At 70.6% G+C, this 16,861-nt stretch overlaps 3 protein-coding genes across 3 annotated transcripts; all 3 read right to left on the reverse strand.

Moving 5' to 3' along the window:
- Window positions 1-279: 279 nt before the first annotated feature.
- Window positions 280-6,730, reverse strand: QARS1 (glutaminyl-tRNA synthetase 1). The gene is made up of 24 exons (XM_072876287.1): window positions 6,544-6,730; window positions 6,155-6,302; window positions 5,966-6,075; window positions 5,758-5,833; window positions 5,371-5,435; window positions 5,089-5,142; window positions 4,840-4,897; window positions 4,649-4,720; window positions 4,394-4,479; window positions 4,073-4,159; window positions 3,850-3,949; window positions 3,648-3,726; window positions 3,416-3,524; window positions 3,203-3,333; window positions 2,982-3,074; window positions 2,672-2,809; window positions 2,511-2,598; window positions 2,289-2,432; window positions 2,113-2,217; window positions 1,576-1,668; window positions 1,162-1,289; window positions 880-946; window positions 563-688; window positions 280-474 (listed from the first exon to the last, which is right to left on the reverse strand). Exons 1-24 carry the CDS (start codon window positions 6,688-6,690, stop codon window positions 424-426), a joined length of 2,355 nt encoding a protein of 784 aa, XP_072732388.1. The 5' UTR covers window positions 6,691-6,730; the 3' UTR covers window positions 280-423.
- Window positions 6,731-7,653: 923 nt separating this feature from the next.
- LOC140657998 (epidermal differentiation-specific protein-like) lies at window positions 7,654-9,020 on the reverse strand. The gene has a single exon (XM_072875837.1). It carries the CDS (start codon window positions 8,893-8,895, stop codon window positions 7,837-7,839), a length of 1,059 nt encoding a protein of 352 aa, XP_072731938.1. The 5' UTR covers window positions 8,896-9,020; the 3' UTR covers window positions 7,654-7,836.
- Window positions 9,021-10,428: 1,408 nt separating this feature from the next.
- Window positions 10,429-16,484, reverse strand: SLC6A8 (solute carrier family 6 member 8). The gene is made up of 14 exons (XM_072876474.1): window positions 16,155-16,484; window positions 15,672-15,890; window positions 15,133-15,264; window positions 14,193-14,466; window positions 13,982-14,114; window positions 13,602-13,736; window positions 13,407-13,510; window positions 13,200-13,324; window positions 13,001-13,113; window positions 12,784-12,921; window positions 12,338-12,440; window positions 12,153-12,253; window positions 11,755-11,925; window positions 10,429-10,945 (listed from the first exon to the last, which is right to left on the reverse strand). Exons 1-14 carry the CDS (start codon window positions 16,255-16,257, stop codon window positions 10,814-10,816), a joined length of 1,983 nt encoding a protein of 660 aa, XP_072732575.1. The 5' UTR covers window positions 16,258-16,484; the 3' UTR covers window positions 10,429-10,813.
- Between the last annotated feature and the right edge of the window lie 377 nt (window positions 16,485-16,861).

Below are 16,861 nucleotides of genomic sequence, written 5' to 3' on the forward strand. Positions count from 1 at the left end.
GCGCTGTTTGTACACAGCGCGCACACCCTCCTGCCTTCCTGCACCCTGCCTGCACCCTGCCTGCACCCGGGGCAGGCCCTGGGGACCCTCCTCCATCCCACCCCGATGCCCTCAACCCCAGCCCAGCCTCACAGTCCCGGGTGGGGGGAGCTATAGCTCCCGCGGGGGCACCAGCCCTGCACGGGGGGCAGGAGCAGACCCCGAGCCCCCGGGGACAGGGGAGACCTCCCCACCCCGGCACCCCCAGGCTGAGCGGGGGGGACAGGAGACAGCGACAGCTCCGTTTGGGATGCTGGGATGCTCCGTTTATTGAGGCGATGCTGTGGGGTGCCCCGGGGGGCTGCGCCAAGGCACGGCGACACTGGGGGTGCGCAGGGACCCCCGGGGAAGGAGCACCACGGCGGGGCGGCAGCGGCAGGTCCCTCAGGCCTTGCCAGGATCCTCCTTCAGTGTCACCGTCCGGTTGAACACCATCTGGGGGGAGAAGACAGAGGGTCAGCGCTGAGCCCCACGGCCCCACAGCGGGCAGGGGGAGCCCCGCAGCCCCCTCCCCAGGGCTCACCTTCCCCTCCTCGCTGTCAGGATCCACGGAGAAGTAGCCCAGCCGCTCAAACTGGAACTTGTCGAAGGGTCGGGCGGAGAGGACGGAGCTGTCGACCAGGGCGTTGCGGACCACGCGTAGGGAGTCCTGGCAGGGGGAGGCACTTCAGCCGGCACCCCCGGCCCCTCTGCCTCCTCCACAGCCCTGCTCCACCCAGCCCCTCTCCCCCTCCGGGACACGAACTTAGTGGGTGTCACCCAAGTGGGTGTCTTGGGTGTGGGTGCAGGAGGTCCCCAGCAACCCCTGGGCCTGTAACCCCAGCTCCTGCCACTACTCACAGGATTGAGGTCGCTCAGAAATCCGCCAGGCACCTCCGACGGGTCCTCGGGATTTTTGTGCAAAAACCTGCCATGAGACAGAGTCTCACCCCAAAGCTGCCAGGCGAGGGGACGTGGTACCCCATGGCAGCTGTGGGGCAGCAGCTCACGGGACCCCACAGCAGCATCTTCCCCACCAAGGAGCCTGGCAGACCCCAGCAGAGCCTGCTGGTGCACGGCCATGCTGACACTCCAGCACCGCTCAGCTTGCAGCCATGCTTCTGCGGGTGGCCGGGTACTCACAGCCGCTCGTAGAGCCGCACTTCACACGCCAGCGGCTCCGACACCCAGTGGATGAAGGCTTTGGGCTTCTCCGCCATGTCCGACTTGGTGCAGGTCACCTCCAGCTCGATCACGTGCCCGCTGGCGTCCTGGGGGAGAGGAGACGAGCTGAGCCATCAGGCAGCAGTCAGGCAGCAGCCCCACCCCACAGGGCAGCCCGGGGGCCGAACCGCCAGCCCCCCAACTCAGGGCCACCTTGCTCCCCGCTGTGCGAGGCACAGGGCTGGCAGGGAGCTGCCACGCAGGCCCCCTGCACCCACTGCACCCACAGCGCCCGGCCTGAGATGACCATCGCTGCCCTTCCCTGGTGGGGCACAGCCACGCCCTGACATCCCACGGCCCAACCTCACGTCACCGGTGCCCAGAGCCACCCACCTTGATGACATTCTGGACGGCGATGACGTAACCAGTGTGGCGCAGCCCCACCGGCTGCCCGGGGGCCAGGCGCTTGTAGCCCTTGTCCACCTCCTGCGAGAGAGTTCCTGGCTGCACGAGGGGTCCCAGCACGGGCAGCAGGTCCCCCCTCCAGCATGTCTCCCTGTCCCCACGACTGGGTCCCCCCTCCAGCATGTCTCCCTGTCCCCACGACTGCGTCCCCCCACCCACTCCTGCTGTCCCAGGGATCGGCGCACCCAGGGCTCTTTGAACTCCCACGTTGCTGCGGGACGTTCTCCGGCACACAGGCCAGGTGTGGGCACCATCGGGTGGACATCTCCCGGCCAGGCTGAGGGCAGCGGGCATTTCCCCGGTGCCCGTCAGAGCTGCTGGCACGTTTGGGAGCCGTGGTTGGGTGCCTGACACCCACCTGTGCCCCATGCAGCACCAGTGCCGCTCCCAGTGCTGCCAGGCCCCCGCTGCCCGAGCCGCAGCTCCTGCACCTGAGGGCAGCATGGCCCGGTGGGCCCGGCTCACCTCCCTGAAGTCCGTCTCCTCGATGTAGACGGTGGGCTGGAAGGACACTTTGTGGAAACCCCGGCTCTCATCGGCTGGAAAGTTGGGCACAAGGACCTCTAGTGCCTGGGGAGAAGGAGGGGATGAACGCTGACTCTGGGGACCCCCACTCCCACCCCAGCCCGCGGCAGTCTCACCTTCAGGGCAGGGAAGTTGGTGATGGTGACCTTGAGGGGCTCCAGGACGGCCATGGCGCGGGGGGCCTGCTCGTTCAGCACCTCCCGCGCACACGCCTCTAGCAGATGCGGCTCCATCGTCGCCTGGGCCACCGTCACACCGACCTGCAGGACAACCTGCTGTCACCACGCTGGCGGGGGATGCATCCACCTGCCCCATCCCATCCTGCCCCCGGCACCTACCCGGGCACAGAAGTTGTTGATGGCTTCAGGGGGGAAGCCTCGCCGGCGCAGGGCTGTCAGCGTGAAGAGCCGTGGGTCATCCCAGTCCCTGAGAAAACACCGCTGTGACAGCCAAGCACGCTCTGGGCAAGACCCACCCTGGCTGCTGGCCCCACTCCTACCTCACAGCACCCGTCTCCACCAGCCGGATGATCTTCCTCTTGGAGACGACGGTGTAGAGCAGGTTCAGGCGCCCGTACTCCCACTGCACAGGGCAGTAGACATCCAGCGCGTTGCACAGCCAGAAGTAGGAGGAGCGCCTGCAAGGGAGGCAGAGGCACAGCACGGCTCAGCCTCACGCCTGCCCACAGCCCCACGGACACGCTGTCCCCCAGCACTTTGGCAGCCACTGGGACGCGACCAGCTCCTCTCCCACAGAGCTGCCCTGCCAGGTCCGGTTCAGCCCTGGGCCGTGCCGTGCACGGCGCTCACCTGGCCTGGAACTCTTTGGTGCAGAGGGAGTGCGTGATGTGCTCGATGGAGTCGCAGAGGCAGTGTGTGTAGTCATACGTGGGGTAGATGCACCTGCAAGGCAGACAGAGTCAACCCCGGGGGCAGAGCCCGGTGCTGCTCCCCTCCCGACACCTCCCCACTCCCAGGAGATGCAGACCCACCCCTGCCACGCGTGCCAGGACACTGCATGCTCTCCCTACCACTTGTCCCCGGTGCGGTGGTGCGGAGTGAACTTGACGCGGTAGGCGACGGGGTCCATCTTCCCGTCCTCCATCACCAGCTTCATCCGCAGCGTGGCCTCCCCCTCCCCAAACTTGCCCTTTCGCATGTCCTGTGGAGCAGGGGGAAGCTGTTGGCTGAGCCACGGACCCAAACCCCACAGGCACGCAGCACCTGCTCCCAGCCAGGACTACCTCGAAGAGCAGGAGCGATTCCTCCACGGGCCGGTCCCGCCACGGTGAGGGTGGTGGGTTGTGGCCCTTGATCTCCTCAACCTTCTGATGGCAGACATATGCCTGGCCCCTATGGAGGAGAAACATCGTCACCAGATGCCAGCGGCCCACCCCATGGGCGAGGGGGAGCCCCGGCCACAGCACAGGACATCCACACCGCCCCGGCGCATCCATACCGCCCCGGCACGCTCACCTGCGGATGAGCTCCAGGGCCCAGGTGTAGAGCTGGTCAAAGTAATCGGAGGCGTGGGTCACTGCATAGGGCTGGTAGCCTGTGGGGACGGGGCAAACAGAGCAGGTTGGAGGCACCCCCAGGGCCCAGCAGCAGGACCTGCATGCAGGGATGTCCCCAGCAGCGCCTGGCCTGATCCTGCCCTCCGCAGCCCGAGCCATACCCAGCCACTCCACCATCTCCCGGATGGCCGTGAAGTACTTCTCCTCCTCCTTCTCAGGGTTGGTGTCGTCGTAGCGCAGGAAGCACACACCACCGTTGGCCTGGGGATGGGGGGACACAGTGAGCAGCTGATCCCTGAGGGACCGCAGGGCCAGGCCAGCGGCCAAGCAGCAAGGGAAGGCAAGGGCCGGGGGGAGCTGCCAGCGGGGCTTGGTGCTTCTCACCTTGGCGTAGCCAAAGTTGAAGTTGATGGCCTTGGCGTGGCCGATGTGCAGGATCCCGTTGGGCTCAGGAGGGAACCGTGTCCGCACCTGCAGGGGGGAAAGGGGACACCTCTGTCCTTCGGCAGGAGACTCTCCCCCTCCCTGACAGTGGGGGCACTGACGTGAGTCCCCGAGGATCCCACAGGGCCCCCCGTGCCACGTGGGTGCTGCCTCTGGCCGTGCCCCCAGTGAGCTGTGGGTGCCCCCAGCCACCCCACCCACCCAGCTGGAGCCAGTGCTGCCCTCGCAGGGAACCACTGGGCTGGGGGGACGCGGCCTCACCTGCCCACCCGTGATTGCCAGGTGCTGCTTCAGCAGAGCCATGGTGTTGGGCGTCACCACGTAGCCCTCCGTCTTGTAGTTCTCTCCTGTGGGCAGAGGATGCTCAGGGCTGCAGCACTGCCCAAACCGAGCCAAGCCCAGCAGCCGGCAGGGAAGGACACGGGGCCAGGCTGGTCCCTCGCAGCACGGAGAGCTGGGACCGGGCACAGCGCCGGTAGAGCGGCCCCGCTCACGGCAGTGGCTCCTCGCACTCACCCGGCTTGTGGAACTTGAGAGCTTCTCCCCGCAGCTGCTCCAGCAGCGACCGTGTCTCCATGCCCACCTCGCCTGCAAGGAGAGACGGGGCTGAGCAGGGGCCTGACCGCAGCTCCCAGGGCCCAGCTCGGAGGCAGGTCCCAGCCAGGAACCGAAGGGCTGGGGAAGCTGCCCGCAGGACAGCCTCTTACTGTTCTCCACCACAGCTGCCTTCTGCTTCTCCGCTGGGGCCGGCCGGGCCTTTGCAGCCTGCAGGGACCAGCACAGCACCCTGAGTGCCCGGCCCCGGCACGCACCTTCCCCTCCTGGCCCAGCCTGCTGCCCCCAGCGCTCCCTCAGACCCGTGCCCATGGTGGTGGCCGGGCCCAGAGCAGCTATTTGGGATCCTGCCTGGGCACTCAGCAGGGAAACACCACCCCAGTTCCCAGCCTCCTCCTCACCTTTGGCTTCTTTTCCAGGTCAGCTTCTGTTTTTGGCCCCAACAAATGCAGCACCTGGAGAAGAGAGACACAGACAGGAGTAGAAAAGGCTCCTGGTGCCCCAAGGCCTGGAGGTGGCCCTGTCCAGCTGTCACCCCCCTCACCCAGCCTGCACCTACCTGGGGCAGGCTGTCCCCAGCGCCAGGCCCTCCCACAGGACAGGCCAGCGGGTCCCACATCGGGCACGGCACCGACAGGGGACACCAGCCCAAGCAGCGACTGACCCGCTGCCCTCGCACCCACCTGCAGGTCCACCTCGTTCTTGATGGTCTTCCCGTCCGCCCACCGCAGCCGGCTCCGTGCCTCCCCTGTGGACAGGGCACCCCGTGGGCGAGGGGCACGGCCCAGCCCGGGGGGCTTCAGCCAGGGCCGCTGATGCGGGATGCTGCAGCCAGCGGCTGGAAGCAGCCCTTGCCCCAGGGCTGTCCCCGGCACAGGGCATCTCAGGCGGCTGCCACCAACAGCCCTGCCCGCGCAGGGGACACGGCAGGACATCTCCCCCGCGTCGGGCGGGCTGCGGCACGGCGATGCGGCAGCTGGCACCGGGGCAGCCCACGGCAAAGGGCTGGCTCTCAGGATCCGGGGGAGCAGGAGCGCCAGGCAGGGGCTGCCCCCGTGCCCCACACTCACCCATCAGCAGCCCCATGTTGAAGTGGTAGCGCTCCGCCAGCAGCTCTGCTCGGTGCTCGCCGATCACGGCCTCCACCTGGGGAGCGGGACGGGGACGCAGGGCTGAGCGAGGCAGGCGGGGAGCATGACGCTGGGGGCTGCCAGCCCATGCCATCCAGCATCCCCCACGCCGTCCCCGTGGGGCAGGCAGGGGCACAGCCCCACTCACCGCCTCCTCGATCTGCTCGGGGGTGACGCACACCCCCACGCCGCAGGCCCGCTCGAAGTCCGCCGTGTCCAGGGGCTCCAGGGGGTGGCTCCTCACGTACTCCAGGGCGGCTGGGGACAGAGCGGGGGTGAGGAGCGGGGCCCTCCCCTCCCCGCCGGGGCCGGGGGGGGTCCCGGGGCCGCACGGTACCGCTGAGCTGCAGGTCGGTGAGGATCTCCCTGCGGGCGATGTAGCCGACGAGGAAGCCGAGGTGCTTCGGGTCCCTGAGGCGGGCGGCCGCATTGTACAGCAGCGTCCCGGTGGCTTTGTCTAGGGCCGGGCCCAGCGCGCTCCGAGCCTGTCGCCGCCCCGGGGAAGCGTCAGGGCCGGCCCGGGGCTGAGCCCCGGCGAACCGGCGGCGCCGGGGCGGAGCGGGGGAGGGGGAGTGCCGGGTGCCAAGGGCCGAGGCCGCTCGGTGGGGCCGGGAGGAGGCGGGGCCGGGAGGGGATGCCGGGGAGGGGGCGGGGTCCCAGGGGGTGACGCCGCCGCACCGGGGACCGGGGGACTGGGAGCGGGGTGAGGGCCCGCGGCGGGCGCACCTGCAGCACGGCCCGGCGGAGCAGCGCGCTGAGCGCCCCGTTGCGCAGCGTCTCGCGCGCTTTGGCCTCGCTGAGGCCGATGCCGGTGAAGAGTCCCAGCGCCTCTTCCGCCTCCTCCGCCGCCATGACCCCCGCCGCCGCCGCCATGCTGCCGCCGCCGCCACAGCCCGCCCGGGGGGCGGGGCCACGCACAGCCAATCGGAGCGGGGAGGGCGTGACACCGGCACAGGCCGAGCCAATCGACAGTGAGAGAGGCCCGCCTCGGCCAATGGAATGGGGGAGCTCGGCGCCGGCTCCGCGAATAGGAGCGCAGGGGGCGGGGCCAAGCCTGCCGCCGGTTGCATCATTTAAAGAGACCGGCGGCGGCGGGAGCCACGTGGGGGGCGTGGCTGGAGGCGGGCCCGGGGGCGGGCCCGTCCCGTGTGCCAGGCCCCGCCCCTCCGGGCGCCCACCGCCCCGCGCCCCTTTGTCCTCGCCCGGCCGCCGTAGCCCGCTCCGGTCGGTACCCGTACCCCGCCGTGAGCCCGGCGGCTCCCGCAGCCCGACAGCGGTCTCGCCCCGCCCGTGTCCCCGCCCGTGTCCCCGTCTGTGTCCCCGCCTCCCCCGGCGGCCCCGAGGACGGCCCCTGCGACGGGCCCGTGGGGACGAACTGCTGCTGCTTTTGGGGGGCGGGCGGGGCGGGGCGCGGTGCCCCAGCCCGCTGCGTGCGGGGCCAGGCCGGCCCGCTGTGCCCCCGGCTGCACCAGCCCAACGCCCCCGGCTCCCTCAGCCCGGTGTCCCCCCAGTTTCCCCAGTCTGGTGTGTGCAGGACCGGGCCAGCCCCGTGTCCCCTGGCTCCCCCAGCCCGGTGTCCCCCCAGCAGCCCAGTGTCCCCTGGCTCCCCCAGTCCTGGTCCCCCCCAGCCCAGTGTCCCCTGGATCCCCCAGCCCCGTGTCCCCCCAGAAGCCCAGTGTCCCCCCTCCCGGCTGCCCCACCCGGTGTCCCCACCCAGCCCGATGTCCCCTGGCTCCCCCAGTCCCGTGTCCCCCCAGCTGCCCCAGCCTGGTGTCCCCCCAGCCCGGTGTCCCCCCAGCCCGCTTCCACCCCGGCCCCAGCAGCAGCAGACCCGAGCCGTTGGGGAAGGGGGTTTATTGGCAGCCCCCGGCAGGAGAAGGCACCCTCAGGTCCCGCCAGCCGGAGCCGCCCGACGCGGCCAGGCAAGGTGTGTCCCGGCTCCTCCACGGGCAGGCCGGGCAGGCAGCGCGGGTGTCCCTGGGGGTCCCACACCAACGAGGGGACAGAGCCGGTGCCCGGCTATAGCTCCGTCTTGGTGCTGGGCACCGGCTCCGTCCCCTCAGTGGCTGCCTGCTGCCTGCCTGCAGCTGGCAGAGGCTTCAAGCTGTAGCGGGCACTGATGTTGGTACCCGAGACGCTGCGGTACTCGCCCATCTCCGTACGGACGGCTTCGTTCTGGGTGATGGTGAGCAGGACCGGGACGGAGAGCGTCACCTCCTTCCGCAAGATCTGGATGCTGAGCGCCGTGCGTGGGGGGATCTTAGCCGGCAGCTGCACCTCCACGCGTTCCCGGCGGGTGCTGGATTCGCTGCGCCCTTTCTGCACCGTGAAGATGTTGGAGGCTTCCACGATCAGCGTGAAGGAGAGCCCGGCTTTGAGGCTGGTGGCGTTGCTGAAGTGGAAGCTCTGCCAGAGCGTGGTGCCATACTCCCGGCTGCTGCTGGCCGCCAGTGCCTGCTCCGACTCCGTCTCATTCACCCCCTCGATCTCATCCACCAGCACCTCCCGCTCTGCCTCCACCCGCTTCTGCTCCCAGAGGAGATGCGCCGAGACCAGGGGCCGCCCGGGCTGCAGTGGGCGCAGGTGGGACAACCGAGACTGGAAGTTCAGCTCGAGTTTGTAGTCAGCGAGACGCTCGCCGGGCCATGCCAGGCAGTGCCAACCGCCCCGGCCAGGGTGCTGGTAGAGCAGCCAGACACCTCGCTGCACCACGTGGGAGGCCACCCGGTCGTTGAAGTACCCGTACGCCAAGTTGGTCTCCTCCATCACCACCTTGCAGGCACCTTGGAAGTTGGGGCGCTCGTAGAGGGTGATCTGGGGGTTCCCCAGGTCATGGTGCACGAGGCGCAGCGCCGAGAAGCTGTTGGGCCGCTCCACGGAGGGGTACTCGCCCTCCTCGAAGGCGTGCGGCTCCCCCTCGTACTTGGGGTCCGTGTAGGCAATCCAGGGCTGCCCCACCACCTTCAGAGAGGCGATGCAGTCCCCAAAATCCAGCTCGTGCAGGTCAGGCACATCGCAGGTGAACTCCCGGCTCAGGCCCTCAAAGTCGGCATGCTCGTACACCGTGATCCGGTTCATGGTGCCGCAGGCGCCCACCCCTGCGAGGGCACAGCACGCGTCAAGTCCCCTCGTGTCGGGTCGCGTGGGTGCTACGGGGAACCTGTGGGGAAAGCCTGGCCAGCAAAGGGCCCCCCTGGCACCCCCTTTCCTCCCCTTTGCCCCCCTCCGCCCGGTCCCCGCGCTCTCACCGTCCGTGCCGGCACTGCCCTCACGCCAGCCCGCGGCCGTGCCTTTTACGATGGGGTGGCGGGGCCGGGGCATGCTGCGGCATGAAGCGAAGGCGATGACAGCGCTCGCCCCCACGCCCAACCCCAGCCCCACTCCAGTGGCGGGGAGCCAGCCAGGCCCCGCACGGCCTCGCAGCAGCCGGGACACCGGGATGCCAGCCCACCTCACGGACCAGCCCTGCCGGAAAGTCCTGCCGCGCCCTGGGCACGCAGTGCTCCAGTGCTAACGAGTCACCGCCAATTATCACTGATGCTTCCGCCCTGCCCGCGCTAATTACAGTGTGCGTTGCCGGTGGGGCAGGAACTGCCAGCTCACCCCGGCAAGGTGAGAGGGTATCGTGGTGGGGCGAGCTGGCGCCCCGAGACAAGCCCCTCCGGCACCCCGGTGCCCCCAGGCGCAGGACACGGCCCCCCTGGCACGGCACCACTGCCGCAGCCCCGCGCCCGAGGATGGTGTCGCGAATGGGTGACCGGGGCAGGCGGTGGCACTTCTCCCCGCCTTGTCCCTCCACGGGCAGGATGGCCACGGACCACCCAGGGTGGCCACAGCGCTGCTGGAGGGTGACGGGTGCCAGCGCTGGGCAGTGAGACAACCAACACCCAGCCAGGGCAGGGGATGGTCTGGCAGCCACCCTGAGCACAGCGTGCCGGGGGCTTCCTCGGGGCACCATGCGGGTCCCTGCGGCACAGATCGGAGCTGGCCCCCCTGGGAGCTGCCGGTGCCGGGCACAGGGCACGTGCACGCCCGGGTGGCACCCCTGGGGCTGGGCTCGGGCAGCTCGAGGGGCCTGGGGCAGGTCGAGCCTCTGGCTTCTCCCGGCCGCGTGTCTGGGCGCAGGGGCTGCCTCATCCCCTCGTCCCCAGCCCAACAGCCCCCCGCCCGCCTGGGGCTGTCCCCGGGGCACAGTGCAGGGAGCGGGGAACCCCAGAGCCGACACGAGCAGCTCCTGGTGGGGTACAGCTGGTCCCGACCCACCCCCCGCAGCCCCCGCTTTGGGCTGGTGACGGCCAGGACCCCCAGTGCCTCTGGGCTGGAACCTGTCCCTTCGCGGGGCTGGGGAGCGGGGCCAGCCCCAGTCCCACAGGGGAACCCGGGGCTGGCGCAGCCTGCGGGCACCCGCACGCTGCCACGGAGGGGGATGGAGACCCTGCTGCTCCCGCAGCTCCCCCCGAGCCACCCCAAGAGAGGAACCCAGGTGTCCTGGCATCCCTGAGCCCTGACCCCCCCTAACCCCTGTCCCCTGCAGGCAGGTGCCACCCTACATCTCGGCCCCCCAGCTGCCCACTGCCTGCGCCCCCCTTCCCCTGCCCGCGGTGCCGGGGCTGCCAGGGTCTCCCAGTTTATTGCCAGATGTCGGGGCGGTCGGGGTTACACCAGACAAACGCTACAGGAAGCGGTTAGTGAGCGGGGGGCGTGGGGGCCGCGGGCAGGGGCCAGGGAAGGGCTGTCCCGCTCGCTTCCCTGGCCCGCAGCCTCCCCGCCGGCCCCCCGGGCTGCCGCGCTCCCCCGCGCCGGGGACCCCTCCCGCTCCCCGTGGCCGCCCCGGCCCCGCGGCCCCCAACAACCCCCCCTGCCTTGCAAGTCATGCACCCCCCCTGCGGCGAGGCCGGTGGGCCGGGGTGGCACAGGGGGCACAGGGCAGCGTGGGTGGGAGGCGGTGCTGGCATTATTGCTATGGCGGGCGGGAGCAGCGCGACCCTCCCCACGCTCAGATCACAGTCTCGAAGAGCATCGCCTTCTCCTTGGGGGGCTCTGGGGCCAGCAGCTTGGCTTCTGCCTCGGGCGTCAGGTACTCCAGGTGGTGGTGGCCCCAGATCGGAGTGGTCAGGAGCTGCCAGCGCTGCGGGGACGCCGTGTCAGCACCCAGGGACGGCAGCATCGGGGACTCCCTGGACCCCGCTCGGTGCATCCCCCCGGTGCATGGGGATGGGGTGGGGACGGGACCAAGGTGGGGACAGGGGTGCGATTTGGATGGGGATGGAGGTGAGACTGGGACGGGGATGGGACTGAAATGGGATTGAGAGAGGGAGAGGGATAGCATGGGCTCAGGGATGAGGTGGGGTGGGGACGGGACTGAGACGGTGACGGGATTAAGACAGTGATGTCAGCAAAAATGGGATTTGGGTGAGGCTGGGAGTGAGACAGCGATGGGGACAGGGACAGGATTCGGATGGGAGTGAGGCAATGGGGACAGGAATGGGACTTGGATGTGGATGGGGGTGAGACTAGGATGGCGCAGGGATTGAAACGGGATTGAGAGAGGGACAGGGATTGCATGGGGACAGGGACGAGATGGGGACAGGATTGAGACAGCGATGGGGATGGGGATGGGGACAGGATTTGGCTGGGAGTGAGAGTAATAGGGATGGGACAGGGACAGGATTTGGATGGGGATGGGACTGAGACAGTGATGTGGGCAAGGACGGGATTCAGGTGAGGTTGGGAGTGAGACAGGGATGGGATTTGGATGGGAATGAGACAGTGACGGGGACAGGGATGGGATTTGGCTGGGGATGGGACTGAGACGGCAATGCGGACGGTGCTGGGATTTGAATGGGGGTGGGACGGGACTGGGATGGGGACGGGGACAAGGATGGCCGAGATGGGTTGGGGACGGAGGCAGGAGGGCCCCCGCCGCGCCGCCCTCACCTCGCGCAGGGAGCCTTTGCAGCGCAGGAGCTTGTAGAGGACGGTGCAGGGGATGCAGAGCATGGAGGAGAGGGCCAGGACCCAGCCGATGGCGTCCCCCCACCACGGGTACACGTACGTCTTGTTGTAGGTCAGCGGCTTGTAGTTCACCACGTGGAACACGAAGATGCCCTGGGTGGAGAGAGGGGGGGTGAGGTCCCGCGGGGGCAGGGGGCTGGCCGCCCCAGACCCCCCCCACGCGTGTCACCCCATAGCCCCGACACGCGTGTCACCCCGTGGCCCCGACACGCGTGTCACCCCGTGGCTGCCGTGCCCAAAGCAGCCGCCTGGGGGAGCCCGGTGCCCGTGGCACAGATGCACACGCGCGCACACGCGAGCACACGCGTGGCCCCGCTCACCACGCAGACCAGCGGCGTCACCACGGCCCAGCACCACTTCATGAAGGGCAGGGGCCGGTAGCCGATCATGCGGGCCACGTCGTCCATGAAGCGGTCGGCGCCTGCGGGGAGAAGGGCGTCAGCCGGGCCCCGCGGGGCACCCACGTCCCCTCGTGTCTGTGTCCCCCGTGTCCCCCTGGCCTCACCGTAGACCCAGGCAATGACCACGCACTCCCAGAAAGCCTGCCACAGCAGCGTGATCCCGCTGGCCGAGTAGTTGTCAAAGAGCTGGAACACGTACATGCCGCCCTGCCGGGACAGCACCGCGCGTCACCGGGGCTGTGCCGGCTGCCCCGCGCTGGCACGGGTGCCTCCGCACCGGCACGGGCACCCTGCATGCCATGGGCACCCTGTGCTCCCACAGCACCCCCACGGCAACAGGCACCCCCCACGGCCATGGGCACCCCGGTGGCACGGGGACCTCCACAGCTACGGGCACCCCCACGCCACGGGCACCCCCCGCTGCCGTGGGTGCAGCAGCCCTAGGGAGCTCCCACCCCACGCTGGGGCCCCGTGGGAGGTGAGGTCCCGGGGGCAGGCGCGGGTGCCTGGCGTGGGGCCGGCCGGCCGGTATCCCTGCCACGTCCCTCACCTGCGTGACCATGGAGAGGTCGATGAGGCAGCAGACGACGCAGCAGAGCGCAGCGGTGAGCTCGCGGCGCAGCGAGCCAGCCCCCGGCTGGGGGAACAGGTCCAGGATGCCCGTGATGAAACCCTCCACGCCGACAAACTGCGGCAGAGAGCGGGGCTCAGTGGGGACGTGCCACCCCGTCCCCTCCCCATCCCCGTCCCCCTGCCCACTGCTGCACCTGGCTGTCCAGCCCCAGCACGAGGAGCATGAAGAAGAAGAGCGTGGCCCAGAGCGGGGACAAGGGCATCAGCGTCACGGCTTTGGGGTAGGCGATGAAAGCCAGCCCGGGGCCTGCGGGAGAGCGGGGTCAGCGGTGCCACCCCAGGGGGGGACACAGGGGACACGGTGCCAGCGGGCACCCGCAGTCCGGCACTCACCGGACTCAGCCACCTTGGAGATGTCCACGCCTTGCTCGGAGGCCATGAAGCCCAGCACGGAGAAGACGACGAAGCCGGCGAAGAAGCTGGTGGAGCTGTTGATCACGGCCAGGATGTAGGCGTCCCTGTGGGCAGAGAGGTCAGGGGGTGCCAGGGGGGCACGGGGGGACACACCGGGGGGACGCCCCGCAGCCGGCACAGCCCTACCTGTAGCAGTTGTTGTGGAAGCGGTTGTAGCTGCCCAGCGCGGTCAGGGCGCCCAGCCCGATGGCGTAGGAGAAGAAGATCTGGGTGCCGGCATCAATCCAGACCTGGGGCACGAGAGAGGGTGTTGGGGGGCGAGGAGGGTGCCGGGGGGGTGCCCAGCACCCAGTCTTCTCCTGCCCTCCCTGCCGCCCTCACCTGCGCCTCGGCCAGCTTGGACCAGTCGGGTTTCAGGTAGTAGACGATGCCGCCCAGCGCCCCAGGCAGGGTCACGCCGTGGACCAGCAGCAGGATGAGGACCACATAGGGGAAGAGTGCCGTGAAGTAGACAATCTGCAGAGGAGTGGGCGCTGGTGAGACCCCCCGGGCTGGGGCTCTCCATCGTGTGCCACAGGTGTCCCAGTGGGACCAGGGCTCGGGGATGTCCCCAGCGGCCGGTGGCACCTCCCAGCCAGATGTTTTGCACCCCCGTGGGCTGCGGCACAGGATGGCAGGAGCCGACAGCGCCGTGTGCCACAGTCCCATCCCCATGTGCTGGTGGCCCTGACACGTGTGTGTCCACCCCCCGCCAACATCACCTTCCCGGTGGACTTGACGCCCTTCCAGATGCAGAAGTAGACGACGACCCAGGTGGTGACCAAGCAGAGGATCATCTGCCAGTTCATCTCCCCCGGCTCGCTGAGGTCCCCCGAGAGCCGCAGCACCTTGTTCCTGCAGAGCGGGGCCGTGCTGAGCGCCTGCACGACTCTCCCTGGCCCTGGGCAAGACCCCCCCGGTCCCCACACTCACTCCCAAAACTCGATGACGGGCGAGCGCTTGCTGGCCAGGTCGGCGCAGCTGAGGTTGAAGGGCGCAGTGCCGGCGCTGGCGTTGGTGCTGCCATTGCGGCAGAGCTCGAGGTGGAAGAGCTCGGCGCACTGCTCGGTGTTCCAGGCGTGGCCGCAGGTGGCCCAGGGCAGGGTGTCCGTCAGCGAGTGCACCAGGTAGAAGAGCCCCCACACCAGGATCATGATGTAGTAGGAGTTGCAGAAGAAGACGATCACCATGGAGGCCAGGCCCAGACCTGCGGCACGGCGAGATCAGAGCCCGTGGGCACCCATGGGCACCCGGCAGCCCGGCGGGGTGGGGGAGCCGGCAGCCTGGGGTGGGATGGGGGGTGCTGGCAGGACATGGGGTGCTGGTGGGGACGCAGGGAGCCGGCAGCCCAGGGTAGGACGGGGGGGAGCCGGTGGGGATGTGGGGAGCTGGCTGCCCTGGGCAGGATGTGGGGAGCTGGTGGGGACGGGACAGGACGGCGAGCTGGCAGCTGCAGGCAGGACAGGGTGGGGACAGCCGGCAGCATGGCACAGGACAGGGGGGAGCCGGCGGGGCACAGCCCAGGGAAGCCGGCAGGACACCGCTGAGGGGGGGGATCCGGCAGCCCCCCGGACACCAGCAGCGCCCGGGGAAGCCGGCAGCAGGCAGGGAACCGGCAGCACGTAGGCAGGGAGCCACGGGGACAGGCAGGGCAGCGCAGGGTGCCACCGGGCAGGGGCGCAGGCAGCTGCCACCCTTGGCTGGGGTGCAGGGCAGCAGCGGGACGCGGGCAAGGTGCACGGGAGCAGGCAGGGTGTGGGCAGGGTGCTGCCAGCTCTGCGCAGGGCGCCGGGGGCCCCCGGGCAGGGTGCAAGGGGCCACGGGCAGGGCGCGGGCAGGGCGCAGGCAGGGCGCAGGCAGGGCGCGGCGTTACCCTTGAAGAGGGGGGCGATGTTCCAGGCGGCGATGCCCCCCTGCTTCATGAACTGCCCCAGGGCCACCTCCAGGAAGAAGACGGGGATGCCGCCCACGAAGACGATGAGCAGGTAGGGGATGAGGAAGACGCCTGGGCCCGGGGGGGGACGACGGGGACACGGGGCCGGTTCAGCCGCCGCTGTCGCCCCCCCCGGGCCCCCCCCTTCCCTCCCCGGGCCGCCCGCCCGGGCACAGCGAATGGCGAAGGCGGCTCCGCGCCCTCCCCTCGCCGCGCCGCCGCCGATGTCGGTCAGGGTGGGCAAGTGGCGGGGGCTCCCCGTGGTCCCCACCCCGGTGGGTGACACCGGACACCCGTGGGGTGGCCCACGAGCCCCGCGGACGGCTCTTTCCGCCGGGAAGGTGCAGGGTGGGCTGGCCCACGGCGGGGTGACACCCCCTCCCCCCCCCACGCACCACGGGGTGGGAAGCAGGGTGCTCCCGCGCGCCGTGGGGTGCCCCGCCACGCCGTGGGGCGCTCCCCTACTGCGTGGGGCTCACCTCCACCGTTCTTGTAGCACAGATAGGGGAAGCGCCAGACGTTGCCCAGCCCCACAGCGAAACCCACGCAGGACATGATGAAATCCATCTGCCGGGTCCACGTCTCCCGCTCGGGGGTGGCCGCTTTCGGGGGGCCGGGGGGTCCCACCAGCGGGGCCGTCACTGCCCGCTCCTCGCCCGCCGCGGGGGGCTCCGCGCCCTCCGCCTCCCCGCGGCTCTCTGCCAAGAGGGGGGGCCCACGCTGCCGTCACGCACGCCCGTGGGGGCGCGGGGGGAGGCGCGGGGGACCTCCGGTCCCCCGCGCCTCCCCCCCGCGCCCCTTTCCGCGCGTGGGGGCGTGACGTCAGATGTTAGGCCGGTGCGTGACGTCACAATGCAGAGCGGTGACTCACCCCGCGGCGGCGGGAGGGGGCGCGCCGCGGTCGCGCGTGGCCGTGGCCTCCCCCCCCCCAACCTCATCCCTCCCCAGCGCTCCCCGCTTACCGGAGCCCGCGGGGACAGCAGCGGCGGCGGCGGCGGCGGCGGCGTCGCGTCGCGGGGCGGCGGGCGGCTGCGGGGCGGCCGTGTCGGCGGGGACGGGGGGCATGTCGCGGGGGTCCGGGGAGCGGGGGCGGGTCGGGGGCGGCTCCGTGGCCGTGGGGAGGGGGGGGCTCAGAAGCAATCCACGAAGCACTTGAAGGTGAGTCGGAAGAACCTCATTGAGGGCGGCGGGGCGCGGCGGGGCGGGCCGGGCCGGGCGAGCGGCTCAGAGCCGGGCTGCGGGGCCGGCGCCGCGCGGCCGCTCCGGGGCTCTCTGCGCCGCGGCACCGGGCGGCGGCGGAGGCAGCAACCGGCCGCACCGCCCCCCGAGCCCCATTGGCCGCGCCGCCCGCCCGCGGCTTGACGGGACTTGCAGTCCCGCCGCACCGGCACCGGGGCGAGGCGGGGGGGCCACGGGGAACGGGGCGTCACCGGGGGATACCGGTCACTGGGGTCACCGGGCGATAAGGCACGCCGCGGGACAGCGCGCTCCGGGCACTAGAGCACCGGGACTTGCAGTCTCGCCACACCGGCCGGCACCGGGACTTGCAGTCCCGCCACACTAGCACCGGGGCACACCAGGGGACACCAGGCACGAGGGTGGCAGGACCGCACCGGGGGACACCGGGCGACGGGGCGCGGCTGGCAGCAGGGTGCACGGAGAGGCAGCG

Source organism: Ciconia boyciana, chromosome 11 (assembly GCF_034638445.1).
Source record: "Ciconia boyciana chromosome 11, ASM3463844v1, whole genome shotgun sequence".
Classification (NCBI taxonomy): Eukaryota; Metazoa; Chordata; class Aves; order Ciconiiformes; family Ciconiidae; genus Ciconia; species Ciconia boyciana.

What these genes read in the sequence shown, in the direction of transcription:
- QARS1 (XM_072876287.1), bottom strand. Translation starts at nt 6,690, where the DNA reads ATGGCGGCGGCGGCGGGGGTCATGGCGGCGGAGGAGGCGGAAGAGGCG. An exon ending in AGAACGAGGTGGACCTGCAG is followed by an intron (nt 5,143 to 5,370) that starts GTGGGTGCGAGG and finishes TCTCTTCTCCAG; the next exon opens with GTGCTGCATTTGTTGGGGCC. An exon ending in TTCTGAGCGACCTCAATCCT is followed by an intron (nt 689 to 879) that starts GTGAGTAGTGGC and finishes TCCCCCTGCCAG; the next exon opens with GACTCCCTACGCGTGGTCCG.
- LOC140657998 (XM_072875837.1), bottom strand. Translation starts at nt 8,895, where the DNA reads ATGAACCGGATCACGGTGTACGAGCATGCCGACTTTGAGGGCCTGAGC.
- SLC6A8 (XM_072876474.1), bottom strand. Translation starts at nt 16,257, where the DNA reads ATGCCCCCCGTCCCCGCCGACACGGCCGCCCCGCAGCCGCCCGCCGCC. An exon ending in TGCTGTCCCCGCGGGCTCCG is followed by an intron (nt 15,891 to 16,154) that starts GTAAGCGGGGAG and finishes CCCTCTTGGCAG; the next exon opens with AGAGCCGCGGGGAGGCGGAG. An exon ending in GCAAAGGCTCCCTGCGCGAG is followed by an intron (nt 10,946 to 11,754) that starts GTGAGGGCGGCG and finishes GCGTCCCCGCAG; the next exon opens with CGCTGGCAGCTCCTGACCAC.